The 20,926-nt window shown below is 61.9% G+C and overlaps 2 protein-coding genes across 3 annotated transcripts in view; one reads left to right on the top strand and one right to left on the bottom strand.

The window, feature by feature from the left end:
• LOC120228803 (GRB2 related adaptor protein) overlaps positions 1–16,362 on the top strand; it is a 25,946-nt gene extending 9,584 nt beyond the window's left edge. Inside the window, exons 3-6 of one of the 2 annotated variants that reach the window (XM_039227404.1) lie at positions 3,464–3,586; positions 13,082–13,250; positions 15,016–15,189; positions 15,848–16,362. In XM_039227404.1, the coding sequence (XP_039083335.1) occupies positions 3,464–3,586; positions 13,082–13,250; positions 15,016–15,189; positions 15,848–16,033 (652 nt within the window). In that variant the 3' untranslated portion in view covers positions 16,034–16,362. Of the gene's footprint in view, positions 1–3,463; positions 3,587–13,081; positions 13,251–15,015; positions 15,234–15,847 lie in introns of those variants that run through there. The other variant, XM_039227403.1, reaches the window with a different exon arrangement.
• Positions 16,363–16,417: 55 nt separating this feature from the next.
• The window catches only part of SLC5A10 (solute carrier family 5 member 10), a 53,347-nt gene continuing 48,838 nt past the window's right edge, over positions 16,418–20,926 (bottom strand). Inside the window, 5 exon segments of the mRNA XM_039227363.1 lie at positions 16,418–16,702; positions 16,822–16,879; positions 17,283–17,425; positions 17,428–17,497; positions 17,666–17,834. Coding sequence (XP_039083294.1) covers positions 16,596–16,702; positions 16,822–16,879; positions 17,283–17,425; positions 17,428–17,497; positions 17,666–17,834 — 547 coding nt within the window. The 3' untranslated portion in view covers positions 16,418–16,595.

The raw sequence follows: 20,926 nt of genomic DNA, 5'->3' as shown, positions 1-20,926 counted from the left end.
GGGGAGGGCGGCGGTGGGGAGCGCAGCGAGGGCTGAGCGGGGGAGGGACCCAGTCCCAGGTGGGGGCATGTGACAGCGCCACGCAGACCGGAGGGGACAGACTGGAAGCCATGAGGTGTGTGTGACTGTGGGGGAGCGGGGGAGGGTGGTGCAGGGCCAGGGTGGGGACTGGAGGGTATTTCCTCTTCATCTGCCTTCGAGTTATTTCCAAAGCTGCCACCACCTCCGGCTTCCTGTGGGGCGAGGCCCCGTCCCACCCAGGTCCCCAGCGACCCTGCCTGGGCTCCAGGCGTCCCCAGCCTCCCACACAGAGGCTGCTGCCTCCAGCTGGCCTCCTGGGCTGCCGCCGTGACGCCCAGGCCCCACTGTGGCCCTGTGGGCAGGTGTCTGTCCCTCTGGCCTTACAGTCTTTCTGCCAATAAAGAGAGAGCACGAGGGGAGAGAGACGGAGAGATGACAAGGGCCCCGGGAAATCTATAAGCCCCTGGAGGACACAGGCAGGAGCGACCGCTGTGGCTGGTGGGTCAGAGAGAGGCCGCCAGGGGGCAGGAAATGGCCTGGCAGGCGCCGGAAGCCCAGAAGGCCCAAAGCTGCCCAGGAGCCCTGAATAGAAGCTTCCGTCTGCTGACACAAGATTTCAGTGCAGGGCCGGGCTGATCTGGGCAGCCCCGGTGGTTGAGACAAGATTCCATCTGTTGGAAACCAGGGAGGATCCCGGTGTTCGAGGCCCTCGCGGTCCCTGGGGTCAAGTCTAGCCACTCACATCCGGGACAGAACAGGGACAGGGGCCAGGCCCCCGACCAGCCCGTCAGGCCATGCCCAGGTGTGTTCTGGGCTAACCTCAGCCCCCGCCCTGGCCCCAAAATAGCGGTGGGGAAACCCAGCTCAGCATGTGACTCAGCTCGCCAGGCCCCAGGGTGCGGGGCTGGGGCGGGGCTGGGGTCCCAGAAGCTCTCATCCTACACGAGCCCCACACCTTCCCTGAGCACCCACTGTGCCCAGGGAGCCCCTCGGGGAGCCGTGATGCAGACCAGGGCCGCATCCCTCCTCAGGGGGGGCTTCCCAGAGGAAGGGCATGGTTCGCTGGGCCTGGAGGTTACAGTAGGAGTTTGCCAGGCAGGGCAGCAGGCAGCCTGAGTGAGTGCTATGCGGGGAGGGCCGTGAGCCATTTCGCAGCAGCGGCGGGGCCCCGCAAGCCGGTATTATGGTCCCCATCCCACCGACAAGGAGACAGAGGCACAGAGAGGTTGAATGGCTTGCCCAGAGGCACACAGTTGGCAAGAGGCAGAGTGGGATTGGCAGCCCTGTGCTGTGGGCCCCAGGTTGTGTGGGGCAGGGGGTGGGGGTGGGGGGCTGCTGTAAGAGCCTTCGAGTCACGGGGGGGGGGTGGGCCGGAGGCCAGAGACTTGCTGTGCAACCTTTTGGGGGATCCCTGCCCTTCTCTGGGCCTCAGTTTCCACATCAGCAAAATGGGGGAGTAAGTAGGCGAGGTAGCCACGAGCTGAGTGACGCTGGCGTGGAGAGAGGGGAGTTCTAGGGGCTTCGGCAGGTGCGTCTCCCGCACCCTGTCCTTCAAGCCACTTGAGGACCAGCCCTGCCTTCTCCTGATGGGGGCAGGGCTGGCCGCCTCAGAGGGTGTGGTTGTCAAAGCCTTTGAGGGTGACGGCCGCCCACACACTGACGCCTCCTGTGGGGTTTTGTGGGCTCTTTGGAGACACGGGGGCCCTCAGGAAACACCCACTCGGGGCCCCGCTGGGCCCCTGCTCCCGAAGGCGCCTGCGCCTGTGTCCTCCTGGGGGCTTCTGGGAGGAGCTCCCTTCCCCCCGGGCCCCCGGGCCTCCCAGCTCGGCCACCGAACTCCAGGGACCCGGGCCCCGCTTTCCGGACGGTTGCCTTGAGCCGCCACACTCAGCAGCCGTCTTCACCGCCTCCCCTCCCGGGAAATCCGCTGGGAGATGGGCTCGGGGTCCCCACCAGTTTGGGGACGGCCATGGGCTAAGCCTCCCTTCTGGGTGTGGGCCCCGCAGAAGCAGTGCGTGTGGCCCAGGACTTTACTTCTGAGCGGGGAGCGGGCAGGGAAAGAGCCAGGCGGCGGGGGTGGCTTGTCCAGACGGCCGCAGCTGGCGGGGACGGACAGGACAGGCCCCCCAGAGCGGCCCATCCGGGCCCATCCACCTGCTCCAGTCAGAGAATGTTCTGGGGGCCCCGCCCGCCCGGCACACAGGCCTGTGTTAGTCGCCAGACAGAAGCCCCAGGGCCGAATCCTGGCGTTCGCACCTGGCCCAGCACCGCGTGGCGTGGGGACAGGGGACGTGGCGGGACACCACCGGCGCCTGCCGCCCCGCCCACCGCCCTTGCTCTGGGCCTCAAGGGCTCGTCAACATCCTGACACAACAGGAAAAGTCCCACCTCACGTCCGCCCCCTGTGCCAAACTCGGACTCAGGAAACGTTGCTGAAAGAGGGAAGGGAAACGTTACAGGGAATGGCGTCTCTGGACCCCACCCAGGGTCGGTCGTGGTGTCGCCACGAGACTGTGGCCGCTCTGTGCCTCAGTTTACCCAGAAGAACAATGAAGGGCCCAGCCAGAGGCCATCTGGACGCTACAAGGGTGGGCAAGGCCCAAAGAGGCCGGGGCTGCGTGGGCCGCCCGGCACGATGGGCAGGCCTGGGGGAGAAGCCGAGTCCCAGCCTTTTGCCTCCAGGGGCAGAGGGGCCGTGGGGGTCTCCCAGGACTCGAAGCACTTACCAAGCACTTCTGCATACCCAGGTCTATGTGTACCTGTGAGAAATACTCCAGGCGGCCTCAGTCTGTGCATCTGTGACATGGGTGCAGGGAACGATCTTTCCTCAGCAGACCAAAGCTGCTAGTGCTTTTGCCATCCGTTTTTCTAGTTTTCTCACTTTTCCGAATCTATCATCTAAAAGAGAAGAGCTCAGGGGCGCCTGGGTGGCTTAGTCGGTTGAGCGTCCGACTTTCGCTTAGGTCATGATCTTGTGGTTCGTGGGTTCGGGCCCTGCGTCGGGCTCTGTGCTGACTGCCAGCTCGGAGCCTGGAGCCTGTTTCAGAGTCTGTGACTCCCTCTCTCTCTGAGCCTCCCCTGCTCACGCTGTCTCTCTCTCCTAGAAATAAATAAAACATTTTAAAAAATTAAAAAAAAAATAAAAGAGAAGAGCTCAGCTGGGGTTGGCCAGGTTGAGGTTCCCTAAGTTTTGATTTTTCTCATTTCGGAAGTGTCTGCTTGCCTGGCATGGTGGGAAGCCTTGGGCTCGGGAGCCAGAATGCTGAGATTGGGTCCCAGCTCCTGCCGCCATGGCGTGTACCCCTGGGCTCGTCGCTGTGCAGTTCCGAGCCTCGGGCTCCTCATCTGTGAAATGGGTGCAACCACATCTCGTTGGGCGCCCGGCACAGGGAGCTGGGGGGACACTGGCGTGGCCCTCCCTCACTCACCCCTCTCTCTGCAGGTGGTACTTGGGGAGGATTTCCCGGCAGCTGGCTGAAGAGATTCTGATGCAGCGGAACCACCTAGGGGCCTTCCTGATCCGGGAGAGCGAGAGCTCCCCAGGGGAGTTCTCTGTCTCTGTGAAGTGAGTTCTAACCCGCTCGGGCGCACAGAGAAGGGGAGCAGGGAGGCGGCTTTGGAGCTGAGACTGGAAGCCCAGGACTTGGGCTCATAGAGGTGGAGAGAGTCACCTCCCTGAGGGGACAGCAGGCAGAGCCTGGGGGGGGGGGCAGGGAATGACACGCACCCCAGCGTGTGGTCCAGAGTGGTGGGAATGTGCTCAGAAAGTGGGTTGGGGCTGCCTGTGAGGCCTCGAGTGCCGGCGCCGAGGGTCTGGAGGTTATTCTCTGAGCAGTAAGGAGCCACCATCCACCTGTCATGAGGAGAGGAAGAAGGATATGATGGGAGCGACCAGGGGCGGGAGAGCAGCGAGGCCCCCAGGACAGGTGTCTGGGGTGTGCTGTGGCCAGGGTCCCGCCCTGTGGTGCTGTGATTGGCCGCCTGCGTTCAAATCCTAGTTCTTTCTTTTCCTGTCTGTGTGACCTGGGGCAAGTGACTTACCCTCTCTGTTCCTGTTTCCTCTGATGTGAAATGAGTAATTGCAAGAAATATATGAATATATATATATGTATACTCATATTTAGAGCGACTAGAATAGTGCCTGACATTGAAGCGGGGTCACTGTAATGGGAGGGTCTGGCTTTGTGACTGGCAGCTCCTCGGGCGTGGCACGTCAGCCTCTGGGCAGCGCAGAACCCAATCCCAAAGGCCACAATGAGGGCAATGGAGGAATCCAGGCTGGAAGGTAGAAATAGGAAGAGGCATCGGGGGCGAAGGAGCCTGGTCTCTGTGCTTCCTGGTCTCAGTACCTGGGACAGCAGGATACTGATGCCTACATTCAAGGAAGATTCGTTGAGCTGCATGTCAGGCTGGGGAAATGACAGTAAAAATACCAAAGTAGCTGCCCATATGGGTTTATGTCCTGGTGGGAAAGACTGACGGCAAACAAGGAAGCAGAGGAATACAGCAGGAGTCAAGGTGGTCAGAGACGGCCTCTCTGAAGAGGTAGCATTTGAACAAAGATCTGAACTTGGGAGTGGAGGCTGCCCAGGTCGCTGGGAATGCGGACCTGGGAGGAGAGATTTCTTTTTTTTTTTTTTTTATATGGATAATTTTATTTTATTTTTTTTACAAATAATTTATTGTCAGATTGGTTTCCATATAACACCCAGTGCTCATCCCCACAAGTGCCTTCCCTGGGAGGAGAGATTTCTAGGCAGAGGGAACAGCAAATGCAAAGGCCCTGAGGTAGGAATGCACTTGGGGCGTGTTGGAGTCCACAGGGGGTGGCGTGATTGGAGCAGACAAGCAAGGGGGGACAGGGTGAGGGATGCAGTCAGAGAGACGGAGCTGACAGATCCTGACAGGGAGGTCGAGTTTTCTCTGGGAGCAATAGGGAGCCACAGAGGGCCTTGAGCAGGGGCAGATGTGATTGGCTTCCGTTTTGCGGCAGATCCTTCTGGCTGCTGTGAGGAGGAGTGATGGCTGGGAGTAAGCGGGAGCACTCAGAGGCCAGCGAGGAGCCAGGCAGGAGGTGACGGTGTCTGGGACTGTGGTGGGGGCTGAGGACACAAAAAGGGACCGGATCGGGGAGTGGTGTGGGTCTGCGAAGTCAGGGCCACCGGCAGTGCCTGCGACTGGCAGGGTGTGCGTGGGAGGCGCCCACTGTGCCAGCTTTCCTGTCACTGACGGCAGTATCGGTGTGGCAAGGCTGCCCTCGGGGGGTAGGGAAGAGGCAGTGGACCGCGGAGCTCAGCAGCGTGGCCCCTAAGGGGGCCGTTTTCCCGGGACGGGGTTGGTTCGCGGCCAATGGCTTGATTGTCCGAAGGATGAATGCACACGGGGCCACTTTGTTGGTTACTGCGGGGCCGGGGGTGAGGGGGGTGGGACATGTGAGGGGGCGCTGGGGTCCAGGGAACCCCGATGAAGCAGAGAAAGAAAGACACGGACAGGGAGGCTGCAGGGTGCCCCCGGGAGCCCCAGACGGGCTGGGCCATCGTGGCCAGTGCGAGGATCCCTGTTTGGAGGTCAGTGCCTTCCAGGCTGTGAGGCCCTGGGGTGCCTCTGTGACAGGTGTGCAGCTGGCCCTTTCTGCGAAGAGCTCACGGTGGTGTGGGACTTGCACGCGGGAGCCCTGCAAGGAGGTCACCCCCCGCCCCCCGTCTGGGCCTGGAGGCTCCCGCATGGGGAGGGCTGCTGTGCTCAGGAAGGCTGCTGGTGTGTGTGTGTGTGTGTGCATGCAAAATGACCCAATGTCATCAGAGTTCTTGGCACTTCCCTGATCCCCTCCAAGCTATGCGAGCGGCCATGGGCTCCTTTTACTTCCCTTCCGCCTTGACCTGCGGGGAACAGGCTGGTTATCCCTGGGGATGGGGATGGCTCTGGCCCCTCTTTGAGCCTCTCTTTCCCCATCTTAAAAATGGGAGCACTGTCAGTGTGCATGTGGGGGGATGTTGTGAGTTCTTAGCCCTGACCCATGCCCCCCCCGCCCCAAAATGGTCGTGGGCATCTGGAGTGTCCCCTGGGTCACCTTCCCACTTCCACAGTCCAGCCTCCTCTCCCCGGGGTCCCAGCAAAAGCAGGAATCGGCAATTTTCCCTGTGCTGGGTGTCCAAGGGACATCTGGGAAGGGGGCCACCAGGTGGGCTGGTCCAGCTTCGAGTGGCTCCTGGAATCAGTTCCAAGATCACCTAGCAGACCAGGAGCATAGGGGACTCGCTGGGACAGCTTCTGCTGAGGGGAGGCGGTGGCCCTCCCAACCCCTACCCTGCCTCTCCCTCCTCTGCCAGCAAAGCACACTACCAACGCCTCCATGCACTGCCCTCTTCTGGCGATTCTTTGTAAATGCAGCCCCGCTGGTGCACATGCGCAGGTTGATGCGAACGCGGAGGCCTGCCGTGTGTGTGTGTGTGTGTGTGTGTGTGTGTGTGTGTGTGTGTGTGTGTGTGCGCGTGCGTGTGCGTGTGCGCGTGCGCGACAGAGGGGAGGGGAAGGGAGGGGAGAGGAAAGGAAGGGAGGGGAGGGGAGGGGTGGAGAGGGAACCACGGAGTGGGACTGGAAGAGGAGTCAAACCGAGGAGTGTGGTGGGAAGGTAGACCCGGCCTGGCCCGGGGGTCTCCGTGATGAGTGAATAAATCAGGGAGATTCCGTGACAGGGGACCCATTCCACATGGTGAAGGAGGTGACACCTGAGCCGGGCCCTGAAGCCTGAGAGGGGTTTGGTGCACAAAGAGAGGAGAGGCATGTCAGCACAAGGACCGGCATGTGCAGAGTCCGGGAGTTGGGGTGGGGACGGTGGGTTTGGACGGCAACAAGTCTGACCAGGAGGGGGAGGTAGGCGGTACTAGGAAGTAGGTTTTGAGCTGGGGAGCCAGCACCAGTGTCCTGGGAAAACGTCTGGGAGCGTCCTTCGGAGAAATCCTCGCACATGCCCTTGCACGCGTCCCCCAGGGCGTCCGGGCCAAGCGCCCCCAGGTCAGAACCGGCAGGAGCTTCTGGGCACCTAGCTCAGGGCTCAGCTAGCTGTGGTTTGCGCACAGCGCCACCAGGGGGCGTCCTCCACCCTCGGTTGCATCCCAGCTGAGCCGGGGCTCCTCCGGTCCTGCTCCCGTTCTTGGCCCATTGTCTCTCATAGGGACCTTTCGGTGGCCCTTGGAGGGTCACAGGACAGGGGTTAGAGTTGGAAACAGAGTCAGAGAGGGTCTACGGCTAGGGGCGTGGCTTCTGAGCAAGAGTCTCAGCTGCGGTACCTGCTAGCTGTCTACACCTCAAAAAGTGCCAGTTATATCCGTTATTATATTACCCTCTACGGCCCCCCACCCCCCAGTGCTTCCCAGTCCCCCGTCCCACGAGCCCAGGGCTGCTGGAGAAGGGACAGCGACATGGAGTGGCAGGGAACCCGGTCCTCGTCCTGACTGTGCTCAGAGCCCCCTGGAAGCCCCGGGCAGGTCGTGGCTTTCTCTCACTGTCGTGTCCTCACCCACAACACGGAGACAGAAGCCCCAGGTCGTGAAGCCCAGTGACTCAATGGCCGCCCAGAAAGTGACAGGTGTGCAGATTCCTGTGTGAGAGCGTTTCCGCCCGCGTTGGCTTGGCTCTTGGGGACTCTGACCCCATCACACGTGGCGTCTCCCGCATGCTCACGCCAAGCCCCATAAAGCTGTCAGAGGTGGGGTTTATGGGCCCTGGGCTGCCTTGCGGAGGGAGAGCGGCCATGGCTGGCCACCGTTTATGAGTTTACGAAGGGCTGTCTGCCACCCCTCCCCGGGGCGTGTCTGAGCTGGCAGCCAGCAAGCCTGGACGAGGCTTGTGTCACTTCTGTCCCCCACTCCCAGCCAGCCTCCTGTAGACTCCTCTGCGGTAAATGGCAGGTCGTTCCCGAGGGAGGTATTTTGCTTCTGTTCAGGCCAAAGCTGCCCTGGAGTCAATGCACATACGTTTGCCCTGGTCACTGAGCCCGTAGTGTGTGCCAGGCCTTGTCGCAGGCACTTGGGTTCGGCCATGAACAAAATAGGACAAGGCTCCCTGTCCTTCAGGCGCCCATTTCTGCTGGGGTGACAGACACGAAACAATGATACAAATTACATAAAATCTTGGAAGATGATAAAAGCTCTTGGGAAGATGAAGCAGTAAAGACCTAACGGCAGAAGGTGGAGGGTGCGATACTGTGCAGGCAAAGACAGGGAAGAAGTAATCCTCAGAAGCCGAGCTGGCAGGAAACGGAAGCTCAGAGAGGTGCAGCAACTTACCCGAGGTCACACAGCAAGGAAGAGCGGAGCAAGGGCCCGCTGACCGTCTGCGCCCTGAGAGACCCACGTGTCCTGAGTCCCAAAGACCCACTGGTCCCTGCCAAGGTCCCTTTGATTCCATTGCATGTGTGCTGTGGTCCATGTATTCCATGGCTGGAGAAGGCCCGTGCCCAGCCGGGGGAGTCCTGGGGCTCCTGACCTTGCCCCAGCCTTGTTTATCCTATCCCTTTGCTGCTGCTGCCACCAGGCCAGAAAAACCGGCCGGGCAGGACAGGCTGCTGGTAGCATCAGGCCTCACTTGGTCCTTGAGGCTTTTGTGACAGCCCAGAGGCCAGGCTCTGCCCCTCGTCCCCCCACCCACAGTAAGGAGGCGTGGGGGTCACACACAGAGACAAGCACGGTGGCTGCACAGAAAGGGACTGGTGCATATGGGCACTCTCGTGGGGCAGAGAGAGATGTCCCCCTCACCCCCCACACCCCTAGACACGATAGACACGGACACCAGGCACTCTCAGGCCACGATACTCACGCAGACACCCTGGGCACTGCCCGTTGTCGTGGACCAGCTGCAGATGCCCCGTCCTCTGGCCTCGCCCAGGTTTAGACCCCTCCCTGGCCGCCCTTCCCTCCTCCGGCTCAGGAGGGCTCACCCAGCGGGGCTGTCTGCCCTCAAGCCATCCCCCCGCCCAGTTCAGGGGTCATCTGGTCCCCTTTGTGCCCTTGAACTCCCCTGGGCCTGGGGGTGAGGCTCGAGGTCTGGAGAGTCCACAGTGGGTCTGCGGGGTTCCCAGACACCTCAAGGCTCCCCCCGGGCCTTGAAGGATAGCTGAGGTCAAGGCCACAGTGGAAAGGGAAGATGGTCCTGGGGAGACTGCAAGCAAGCGCCCCACGAGCCTGGAAGTAGGCTGGCTAGAGAGGGTCAGGCGGCCCCAGACGCGGAGCCCTCAGGGCCGCCCGATGGAAGTGGGGTCACTGATCGGAAGGGGCCCCCCTGCCTTCCATGGCTGCCCCTGGCTGTGGGCAGGCCTCTCTCCTTTCTGCGCCCCGCTCTCCTCACGACAGAGCAGGAAGGTTGGACCAGGTGGGAGAAGGGACAGACCTGCCATTCACTGAGGACCTACTATGTACCACATGCAGGTGAGGGGCTGGAACATGCAAGCTTCCCAGATTTGAGAATTCTCCCAATTCTCAGACGGGAAGGTTCTAGAGCTCCTGGGTCCCTTCCCCCTTTCCTGTCGCATGTCCTGTTCTCTGCTCGCCGACCCTCCTGTGTGATCAGGGGGTACCTGGTCCTGGCTAACTTTCCCGGTCCCTAGAGATAACCTCCAAGCACCAAGGTCAACGTTGTGATCAGATGGGGTCCAGATCCTTTTCTTCTCCTTTTTTTAAAAAATTTTACTGTTTATTTTTATTTTTGAGAGAAAGAGAGACAGATCGCAAATGGGGAAGAGGCAGAGAGAGAGAGACAGAATCTGAAGCAGGCTCCAGGCTCTGAGCCGGCAGCACAGAGCCCGACCGAGAGATCATGACCTGGGCTGAAGTCTGGAAGCTGGACGCTTAATGGACTGAGCCACCCAGGTGTCCCCCCCGGAGACCATTTTCACAGCCACCACACGCTTATCTGCCCCCTTCCCCGAAGGGGAGGGCTGCCCATACCCCAGGCTCCTCCTTCTGCCCCCGCACCGGGTACCCAGGCAGGAGCCCTTCTCCTGGCTCCTCACTTGCCCAGCTTCACTGCTGGTCCTCACTGTGCTGCTGGGACAGACGCTCCTCCCTGAGCACCGGTGCCAGAGTCCAGGGGCCGGGAACCCCATCCCGCAGGGACAGGGCACTAGGGCGTCATGGGGCTTAGAGGTGCCTCGAGGGGTGGGGGTGGCCCCTGGGAGGCTGCGTCGGGCCAGGCAGGGCAGGGAGCCCCGTCCGTCCGCCCGCCGCCCTCGTTCCGCCCCAGGAACACGGACGTGCATGTCCCACGGCTGGCCGGCCGACAGCATGAGCGGCTTAGTCACCTGAGAACAATGCCCGCTGACGGCACACGAGCGGCTTTGTCTGCGTCTTGGGGATCGGTGCCCCAGCTGGTCCCAGAACTAGCTCGCCTCGGAGCTAAGCTGCCCCGAGATCTGCGTGCGTCTTAGAGAGGGGTCAGGCCTATTCCAGGGTCAGGACACCTGGAGGGCTGTGGTCGCAGCTCAGAGCAGACAGGACAGCAGCGGATTTGAAGAGCAAAGCACCTGATGAGCATGTAAGCCTTGGGCCTTGGCGCTTCATTCCCGGAGCCGGGCCTCTCCCAGCCGAGCCAGACCCTCAGGGCCCACTCCTGCCGCCCAGCCTTTCCGGAGTCTAGTACGCAAGCCCTTATGTGCAGTGCGTTGGAAGAAGGCTGTACAAGGGGCTGAGGGGCCCAAGGAGACCTCTGACTCTGACTGAGTTTGGGCCATTTTACCGGGGCTTTGAAGCCTGAGTAGGAGCCTGACTCGAGAAGAATTTGGGGGAAATTGTGTAGGCAAAGGCCCGGAGGGGAGGTATGTTGGAGTGGAGAGAGAGGTCTGTGTGGTCTGGACCCCACGGGCAGGGTGGGAGGCATCCCACCCTGCCCAACCCCCCATCCCCGACACATGCGTAGAAGAGATTTCCCTTGAACAACTCTCGGCCTTCAGTCTTTGATCTCAAACCTTTAACCAGGCACCATGCCGGCCCCAGGACTGATGGTGGAGGAAGTGAATCATGGGCAAGGATGAAACCGCAGGAGGCCGGGCAGCTCTGGGTGGCAGATCATGTGCCAAACATTGGACCGTGGGCCTATCGTGGCCAGTCCGCGAGCCAAGTCTGGCTGACAAAATTGTTTGACATGATTTTGATTTTTTTATTGTTTATTTATTTATTTTTGAGAGAAACAGAGAGAGAGAGAGAGGCAGAGAGAGAGCACGCACAAGTCGGAAAGGGGCAGAGACAGAGAGAGGGAGACACAGCATCCAAAACAGGCTCCAGGCTCTGAGCTGTCACCACAGAGCCCGACGTGGGGCTCGAACCCATGAACTGCGAGATCATGACCTGAGCTGAAGTTGGACACTTAACCGACTGAGCCACCCAGGCACCCCTATCATGATTTAAATTTAGAACCCAGGAGGTGTTTTTTTTCTTTTTATCATCAAGTCTCCAGACCACTGTTTGGCTCTCAGTTAGTCCCAGACAGAATGAGAACACAGCCTGCGGCCCGGTGGCCATCCTGTGCCCCTCACACGCATGCCCGGCCACGCCCACGGGTCCCCTGGCCTTCTGGGCTCTCAGCTCCACCACCCACCTGGGCAGGAAGCCCTTCCACGGGCAGGTTCCTAAGCTGGCTTCTTCCTGCTGGGGGGCCGGGGTTCTGTGTTCTCCCCAAAGCCACCAGAAGAGTCCTCATCTCCAGGGAGCATGTCGGTGCCCCCCATTGGGCAGGTGAGGAGGCCAAGCCCCAGCGGCCCAGGTGAGCTACAGAGCAAGGAAGGATGGCTGCAGCTTTTTGGCCAGACACAGAGGATGAAGGGAAGGCTTCCTGGGGGTGGCAGCCCAGGGAACACGTGGTGCAGTAGCAGTTCTGGACTGGGACCGACGAGGTCAGGGACATTATCAATATCACACTTGGGATAATTATCACTGCTATTGTTGTACAATGAGAACCAATGGGGGGCATGCTGGAATGACACTTGACATGTGGGAGCTCGGATGTGGCCCCAGCTCCTGTTTTTGTTGCTGTGTGTGACCCTGGGGAGGTCACGGTTTGCACTCAGGGCCTCAGTTTCCCCATTGTGCAAAGGGCCTGATTTGCACCTTCTGGGCCACGTGGTGGGTCCGGCCACCCCTGTGGAAGGGAGAGGTGCCACCTAGGTTTGTGTTGCCTGTTGTCCTAACCCATGTCGGCCCCACCCCCGTCCCAATCCATCATGGCCTGTCCTGGCATATGGGACCTGCTGCATGTGGGAAGAGAGTATACGAAACGTGTGAAGAAATGAGGCTGGGCGTGTAATCAGAGCCAGATCTTCAGTCCGAGGTGTTAAGATTTTATACTGAGGGCAATGGGGAGCCATAGCAGGTTCTTGAGGTAGGGGGCAGCTAGAGATACGAAGCATCCACACACCTGAGCTCCTGTCCCACTGGCAGGCTCTGGTCACTTCAAGGGACAGTGAGGGCCGGGAGGGCGCTAGGGGAGAATGTCACAGCTGAGGTGCATGCTGAAGATGTGTGAGAAGAGGAGCCCGTTTCTTTCTTTATTTTTAATGTTTACCTCCTCATTTTGAGAGAGAGAGGGAGAGAGAGAACGAGTGGGGGAGGAGGGAGGAGAGAATCCCAAGTAGGCTCTGCGCTGTCAGCGCAGAGTACAAGCCAGGGCTTGAACCTACGAACCCTGAGCTCATGATCTGAGTGGAAATCAAGAGTCAGATGCTTAGCCAACTGAGCCACCCAGGCGCCCCCCCGCCACACACACTCCGAGAGGAACCCACTTAACGCTGCCCATTAACCACGGGCAGCATTTTCTGAACGCTTTTCCAGAAGGAAGATGCTACCATTATACAGAAGCTGAGGTTTAGAGAAGTTCAATGATTTGCCTAAGGTCACACAGCAACCAAGCGGCGGGCTCCAGCCAGGGGATTCAACGCCTGCAACTTCTCCCCCGACTGCAGGTCTCAATCAGAGGCAGAGGGGCGAGCTTCCCAGGTGGGGGCAGAAGGAAGGCCCCGGGGCTGTGGGGCAGGCACAGGGCCCCCCTCTAAGGCTGCTCCTCGCCCCCCCAGCTACGGCGACCAGGTCCAGCACTTCAAGGTGCTGCGCGAGGCCTCGGGGAAGTACTACCTGTGGGAAGAGAAGTTCAACTCCCTGAATGAGCTGGTCGACTTCTACCGCACCACCACCATCGCCAAGCAGCGGCAGGTGTTCCTGCGGGATGAGGAGCCCCTGGTCAAGGTAGGCAGGCGGCCTGTGTATGCCTGCGAGCCAGCTGCCATCCGCGGGCGTGCGGGGGGAGGGGCGGGACACCTGCCCCGCCACCTCCCATCCCGCCTCCCCCACCTGGCAGCCCCGCCTCCAGCCCAGGCTCCAGTGCCACTCTGGTGGCGCTGCAGTGAGACAAACAAGGGTGGGACAGCCGCTGTCTGGCTTGCTCTCAGCTCCCGGCGCAGTGCACAGATCACAGTGCTCCCTCCGTGTTAATTCCAAAGAATGGAGGTACCCACGCCTGCTGAGCGTACTGAGTGCCGTGCACTGAGCTGGGCTTAGTCTGCTGGGGGCCCCATCGGGGAGGAAACTTGCACAGGTGAGGAAACTGAGGCTCACCAAGGCCACCCACCGGGTAGGCTCAGTCTTAGTTTCTAGCCCCAGGGAGCTGGTCCTGGGTGGGGTGGGGGCAGTGTGAGCACTTGCGGGAGAGGTCCTGGCTGGGCGCAGGGTGTGTGTGTATGTGTGTGTGTGTGTGTGGTGGGGGCTGTCCGGCCGCCGCTGGTCCTCACGACAACAGCAATTTGCTAGCCAGCCCTTTCATCAAGGGGCCCCCGGGACTAGGCCTCGCTCTCATTAGAATGATGATACCAGCCAACAGGGGTATTAGCCCGGATGTGCCCTTTCCTCTGGGAGGGGTGTTGGCAAGGCCTGGGGTTAGAGGTCGGGACCTGGGACCGCCCAGTTGAGCTAGGGCTCTGCGGAGGAACCCGGGAGCACAGCCTGGGGCAGGGGTGACGACTGCTACAGAGAAGCTCCCGTCCTGCCTGCCCCTAGACCCCACCATGTGTGACCTTACTTCATTCCTCAGCTGGGCCTCAGTCTCCCCTCTGCCCAGCGGTGCCGTGTGCCGCAGAGTCACACGGTGCCTCGGGAGAGCCCCGTTAGTGCGGTCCACCACCATGAGGCCTGGCCTCCCCGCTGGGGTCCTGGGGCCGGGCCAGCCGTGAGCCCTCAGTCTGAGCTGCCTTTCCCCCTGCGAGGCCTCTGTCCCAGACCTCCCCCAGCCCCTCCCCTTCATGGCCGGGGCCAGGTCTGTCCTCGCAGGATGTGAGAGAGCCAGGGTGGAGCTGGGGACTGCCAAACGGCTCCCCACACCTCACTGCCTCGCTCTGGCCTGGGCGCTGGGGTCCCCCACCCTGTGGGATGAGTCCAGAGCTGGCTCAGTCCCCTAGGACCCAAGCCGCCTCCTCCTTGCTGGGCACAGAACCGCTAATTACAGCCTGTCCGCCGATCCTATCACCCATCCTGGATAAGATTCCGCGGGCGCAGAACGGAGATGCTGGCAGGGCAGGAAGGGCCAGGAGACTGGGTATAATCGTCACGGCGCCAGCCTGCCGTGCCTGCCGAGAGCTCTTGTCTGTCCGCCATTTGCAGGGGGAGGAAACTGAGTCCCATAAGGGCGGGGACTTCCCCAAGGTCGCCTTGGGGTATAGATAGGACAGGAACCCAGGCCTGATAGCCGGGAGCAGCTCTGAGTGACATCCTCTCCCTCAAAGCCTGGTCAAGGGCAACGGCAGCAAACTCTGTTCTCAGCTACGCATCACTTTACAGTTGATAAGGCCTGTTCCCGTGGCCAGGACAGCGGCGTGTTGGTCGGTGTAGATGGTGGGGTAGACTTGGAGCGAGAGGCGAGTCAAGGTCAATTGTGCCCTCCCACCCGCAGCAAAGCACCCAACACCCCCCCCCCCCCCCAACCCCCCCCCCCCCCACTAACCACGCCCTCCCCTTGCAGGGCCCCCGGGCCTCCTTTGCCCAGGCCCAGTTTGACTTCTCCGCCCAGGACTCCTCACAGCTCAGCTTCCGCCGCGGTGACATCATCGAGGTCCTGGAGCACCTTGACCCCCACTGGTGGCGGGGCCGGCTTGGCGGACGCATCGGCTTCTTCCCGCGGAGCTACGTCCAGTCGGTACAGCTGTGACCGGGGCGGGGGGCCAGACGGGGGGCAGAGCCAGGGGGCCGTCCGTCCACCAGACACTGAGGTCCCAGAGAGGGCGTGGACGCCCTGGCCCGGGGTCCCACAGGGCTCAGCCGAGCGACTGGGACTGGAACGTGGCCCCCCCTCACCTCCAGGCTCCCACTGCCTCACACAAACTGAGATGGGGCCCTGGGCCCCAAGGACCACTGCGATGCTCAGTGCCCACCCTCAAGGGGCGCCCCCAGGGTTTGCCTCTGGGCTCTTCCCATTGGCCGCATGGTGTCGACGGACAGGGGAACAGAAGCCGCACTCACTCCAACCATCAATGGCCCCGGCCTCAGGGAGAGTTGAGGGCCCCTATATGTGGGGGCTCCACCCGGGGAGGCATGGCTGACAGCTTCACCTGGGGCCGACCATCTGCTGGGCCTCCCTGCCCACCCTTGATGTGTGCTGCCTACCGGGAAGCTGGCTTAGTGGTGAGGCACCAGCAAGGGGCCCGCACACGTGTTGGCCTGGACCGATGGACGCACTCCAGGTGGAGACTGATTTCTCAGCAGCCCCGTGACTTCGGGCCCCACTGGGTGCCCAGCACCCACGCCCCACCAGACACTTTGGGGATGGCCCACAGGCAGCTGCTCCTCTCCCACAGGCCAGACATGATGGACAAGGTCCGAGGGCAGCCCGCAGGCACAGCCACTTGGGGGACCTGGCTGCTCGGGCTCTGGTTTGTTTAGGCCCAACTTCTCCTGGGACTGGGGCTTCTGGAGCTCGGGGAAGCTGTAGGCCAGCAGGAGGTCAGGGCCACAGCTGGACTTTGAGATCTAGCAGCATCTGAGCCGGCACCCTGGCCTGAGCAAAGGTGTGGGGCGTCCACACGAATGTGCCACCAGCAGCCGGTACTGAGCAGCCCCTGCCCAGGACCAGGGCACTTTGGGGAGCAGGAAGAGTGAAGGGGGGCTCCGAAAGTGCTTTGAATGCCAGGCTGATGGTGGAGGGGGCAGCGAGCAGCGAGGGAGGAGCCAGGAGCAGCTGGGGATGGGGACAAGGGTCCAGTGATGGGGACTCTCCCTCTGCCCAGAGCCGGCCAGAGCCCCTTCAAGCCCCAAGCTGCTCCTGACCTGGGCCCATGTATTCAAAATAAAAACAGGAAAATGAGTATAAGGATGTTTTTCAGAAATCTCATGTTCTTTGCATTTGCGACTACTTTGTGCTGGTTTTGAAATACAACCTTCTCTCTGGCCATTGGCCCCCTACTTTTTTAGGACTCCTGGGCACCGACCGGCTACGTAGTCGTGAGGGGAGTCCATACCTCTCTGGGCCTCGGCGTCCTCATTAGCGAAAGCGAGGTGGACCTGAGGACCCCAAGGGCTCCGGCCTTCTTGGCCACGGGGCCAGCGTCAGGCGAAGTAGGCGTACAAGAAGATGTTGACACACATGAGCAGGATGGCATTGAAGCCACACACACGGGCCCAGAAAGCGTGTCTCTGGGGTGCCTGGCCATCACCTGGAGGAGGCGGGAGGAGGAGAGGGAGACAGATGAGGAGCACAGGGCCACACCGTATTCCTACGTCCAGCGTTCCTTGGGGTGGGAGAGAGACTCAGAGCCTGGGGTCACACGCGTACCTGCTTTGGCTCCCACGAACACATCCGGAGCCAAGGTCCACCAGGTGAGGTTCTCCACCTGCAGAGAGCAATCGAGATGGAGACAGGGGTGTGCCCAGACCGGGTTAGGGGTCAGTGACGGAAAGTGGGCAGCTGGGTTCACAAGGAGACGGGTCAAGAGCTAGAAAATTCTCTTTTTATTTTTAAAGTTTATTTACTTATTTTGAGAGAGAGAGAAAGTGAGAGAGTGAGCGAGCAGGGGAAGGGCAGCGAGAGAGGGAGAGAGAGAATCCCAAGCAGGCTCCGCACTGTCAGCGCAGAGCCCAATGCGGGGCTTGAACTCATAAACCAGGAGATCAGGACTTGAGCTGAAATCAATAGTCAGACGCTTAACCGACTGAGCTGGAAGGCGCCTCAAGAGCTAGAAAATTCTCGAGTCACAGAGGGTCAGGGGTCAGAGTCAGGGCCCGGGGCAGGCTTACCTGAATTCCCTGCGGGCGGGGTGTCAGCAGGCTCCCAGCCGCCACGACGGCTGCGCTGAGCACAAAGAGGGCGACCGCAAAGTGCAGGTAGTGGATGCTGGTGAGGATGGATGGCCGCGTGTCCGGGTCGCCGCAGGGGGGGCAGGGTGCAGGAATTCCAGGACCAGCCGAGTGGCACCCAGGGCCAGCCCCACCATCAGGCCCCAGAAGGCCCCCTGGGGACTGGGAGGCAGGACAGGCGGCCGTGAGGGGGAGGCCCGGGCTCCCCCTGCACGCACACGGGCGGCCGGGCGAGGTGTGAACCAGACGCAGCCCATCGGTGGGAAGGGGACCGAGCCTGACCCCTCGCGCTGCCGGCCCCGCTCTGCCCACCCCCCACCCACCTGCTCATTGGCACGCGGCCAGAAGATGCCAAGGACGAAGACGGCGGTCACTGGGGGGGCCAGGGAGCTGGTCACTGACTGCATGTAGATGAAGAGCTGCCCGCTGTTGGAGTCCTGCAGCACCGGGATCCAGGCCACTCTTATGCCGATGAGCGCCACGATGACCAGCCTGCGGGCGGGCAGTGGGCGAGCTCGTCCCCGGGACCCTTCCTGCCTTCTCCCGCACCTCCCGCAGCCACGAAGACGCGCCCTCCAGCTGTCCCTGCCGCCCCAGCCTCCTCCCCGGCCTCTGCTCAGCTCCTCTGGGGATGTGGCCGGCCCTGCCCTGCCCCTCCCCACCCCCCTTCCAGGGCTCTCTGCAGCCTGCACTGTCGGCTCTGGGTCCGGCTCCTCCCTGGATCTCCACTGAGTCAGCCCTCAGGGAGCCCCCCCAGGGCGCCCCAGGCTCTCCCCTCTGTCTTCAGGGCACTCGTCCCAGGGGACACGTGGAGGTGTCTGTGGGTGTTTGCATGCTCCCTGTCCGGTGCCCCTTCTCGGCCAGAAGCAGCAGGAGGGGCCGGAGCCCCATCCGCTGAGCTCACGGCTGCACCCCCAGGTGCACAGTAGGCGCTCCGTAAACATCCGGTGGCTTCCTGAATGACCTGCTGCCCTCTCATTCCAGCCACACTGACCCTGTGGCAGATTCTCTAGTGCTGGTGGCTTCTGGCTGGCACAGTCCTCGCCCCTGTAGCCTGAGGCTGCTGACCTGTACCCGTCACAGGGTGGCCAATGTCTCAAGAGTACAAGGCTTAGGTCAGGACCTGGACTCCTCAGCTCTGAAGCCTGAGACCTGTGGCCAGAATGAGCCCCGCTGTCTCCCTCCCCTGTGTGGACCCCTCCTTTTGACCCCTGCCTGCCTCCCCTCTCGGCGCAAGACCTCCACCCTGTTCAACAGCCACCCATCAGACCCCACCTGAGTGCAGGGCACTGTGTGCGAGAAGCCCAGACTCAGTGACGAGTGGGCCCTGGTCCCTCTCCAGCTTGGAGAGCAGAGCAAAGAAGGTAGATGAGCCCATCACTCTGGCCTAAGGGCTGGGCTGAGGGAGTCCAGAGGAAGTATGGATCCTGGAGGGCTTCTAGGCAGAGGAGGCCCTCTTCCAGCCTTGAAGAGGTGTAGGGCCCGGCTAAGGAGACAGAGCTGGGGTCAGGTGTCCCGTCTGCTCCTCCGTGGCCGAGTGCCCCTTGCCCCTGTGTCTTGGGTCACTTGGACACCCCCAAGGAGGGGGGTGGGTGAGACCCCCTGGAGCCCAGAGAGGACAGCAAGGGCGAGAGAGGCCGTGTACGCAGCTGGGATAGATCCTTCCTGCCTACCTGTCGGCCCGCCTCCCTTTCTTTCCCTCCAGGCCTGAGGGAGAGGGTGGAGAAGGAGGTGCCACCTTGATTAAGGCTAATTAACCCCTAGCCTGGCAGGCAGGCGGGCGCTGCCCTCTTCAAAGGCACAGGCGGGCTCCCCGGACACCCAGCCCGCCCCGCCCTCCCCGCACCGGCTTCTGCGGCCCACACCGGACTCGGCGTCTCTGCGCGGGGCCCGCCTCTCCAGCCCCGCCTGGACTGCGGCCCTTGCCTTCCCCTGCTCTCCGGGACTTCCCCTTCCCACTCAGTCACCACCAGGCTGCCAGAGAGACCCCAGAGGCTGCTCCTTCTGCCTGGAATGTCCTTGTCCAATTCCTCCCCTGGCTGACCTCCTCATCCTCCAAGGCTCGGCTCAAGGCCCTCCTCCTCCAGGAAGCCTTCCAACCCTGTCCATCTTGTGCACATGCTGCTGTCAGGATGCCTGACCTTCTCCATCATTCCTGGGCTGCAGCTGTGGGGGGGTGGGGGGGGTGAAGGGCTTTGAGATTTCTCTGGGTCCCCCGTGTTGTTCACCTGGATGCAGGAGACCAGGGAGGCATCGGGCACTCCTTGCGGAGTGGATGACAGAGAATGGGAGACAGAGGGGGTAGCAGGGGAGGGAAATGAGGGAGCAAAGATCAGGGCCCCAGATGTGGGACTGTCACTTCCCCCAGGCCTGTGATGGCTCCTCTGGCCCCACCCCAACCTGATGAGACTGTCAGGGTCACTGGCATGCTCCTGCCTGTCCCTGCCCTCCCCCACCGGGCTTCTGGACACGCTCTGCTGGCCCTCTCTCTGTGAGTCCCATACCTCCTTGGATCGAGGCTCTGGAGACCCAGGACCCCACACAATCTAGGAAACACAGGTTAAACGGTGTTTTAAGCAGCGGGAGGCTGGAGGCGTTGGGGGCTTCCCTGTGTCTCACGAGGGAGGCTGTGAGAGCTGAACCCTGGCCCGACACCTAGTACTGGACCCTTTCCACTGCACCAAACTGGCAGCTGAGGGAACTGGGACTCAGAGAGGGTGAGCCACCTGCCCTGCATCACACAGCCTGGTGCCCCCCGGGCAGGCTGGCAGCGCCGGGGGTGGCTGGGGCTTGACTTGATGGGAGAGGTGGGAAGGAGGGTCAAGGGCACTGTGGCGGGGCGGGGGGTGGGGTGAGTTGGTACAGTGGGGAGACCAGTTCAGGACTTTGGCTTCAGGTGGGAACAGGAGAGAAGCCTGCCTCTGAGGAGGCCAGGAAATTGGGGGCAGCGGACATGGGGCCACTGAGCGGGCACTGAGGCTCCCCGTGTCCCAGACCAGGGCAGCTGGGGGGCACTTGGGTCTCAGGTGCCAGGATGCCGACCCTGGAAGGGCTTTGGAGGAGTCTTCCCGATAAGGGCGGGCTTGCAGGGCCACAGGGCCACTGAGGAGGGGCAGGGGAACCACGCAGGGGGCAGAGGAGGTCAAGGGGCCGGGACCTGCTGACACAGAAGCATCGCACAGGGCGGGAGGGAGGGGCTCCTTGTTTTGGAGGAGGCTGTGAGCCTGCGGATGAGCTCACACTCGCCCGCTGAACGGCGTGTCCCGACAGGGCCCTCCTGACAGCAGTGTGGCTCACTGACATCACTGGGCCACCTGCCTGGAGTTCCAGCAGAGACGCCGCCCAGAGGATGAGCGCCAAGGGCAGGGGGCCGCAGGGTGCGCTGGGTCAAGACACGCACCAGAGGCTGGGCCCCTCGACAGGACCCCGGACCGGCGGAGCTGGGGGGGCGAGGCTTGGAGGGGGATGGGAGGGCGGGAGCCGGGAGAGGGCCCGAGCAGACAGGCACGTGCACACACTCAGACGCCAACCTCTCATTACCCGTTGCTGAGTTCACCCCAAAGGACTCTCTGCCGAGTACAGGG

Source organism: Hyaena hyaena, unplaced genomic scaffold (genome assembly GCF_003009895.1).
Source record: "Hyaena hyaena isolate Hyena2069 unplaced genomic scaffold, ASM300989v1 scaffold_27, whole genome shotgun sequence".
Taxonomy (NCBI): domain Eukaryota; kingdom Metazoa; phylum Chordata; class Mammalia; order Carnivora; family Hyaenidae; genus Hyaena; species Hyaena hyaena.
Note: the sequence above shows the minus strand (reverse complement) of the source record. Positions and strands in the feature narration are given on the sequence as shown.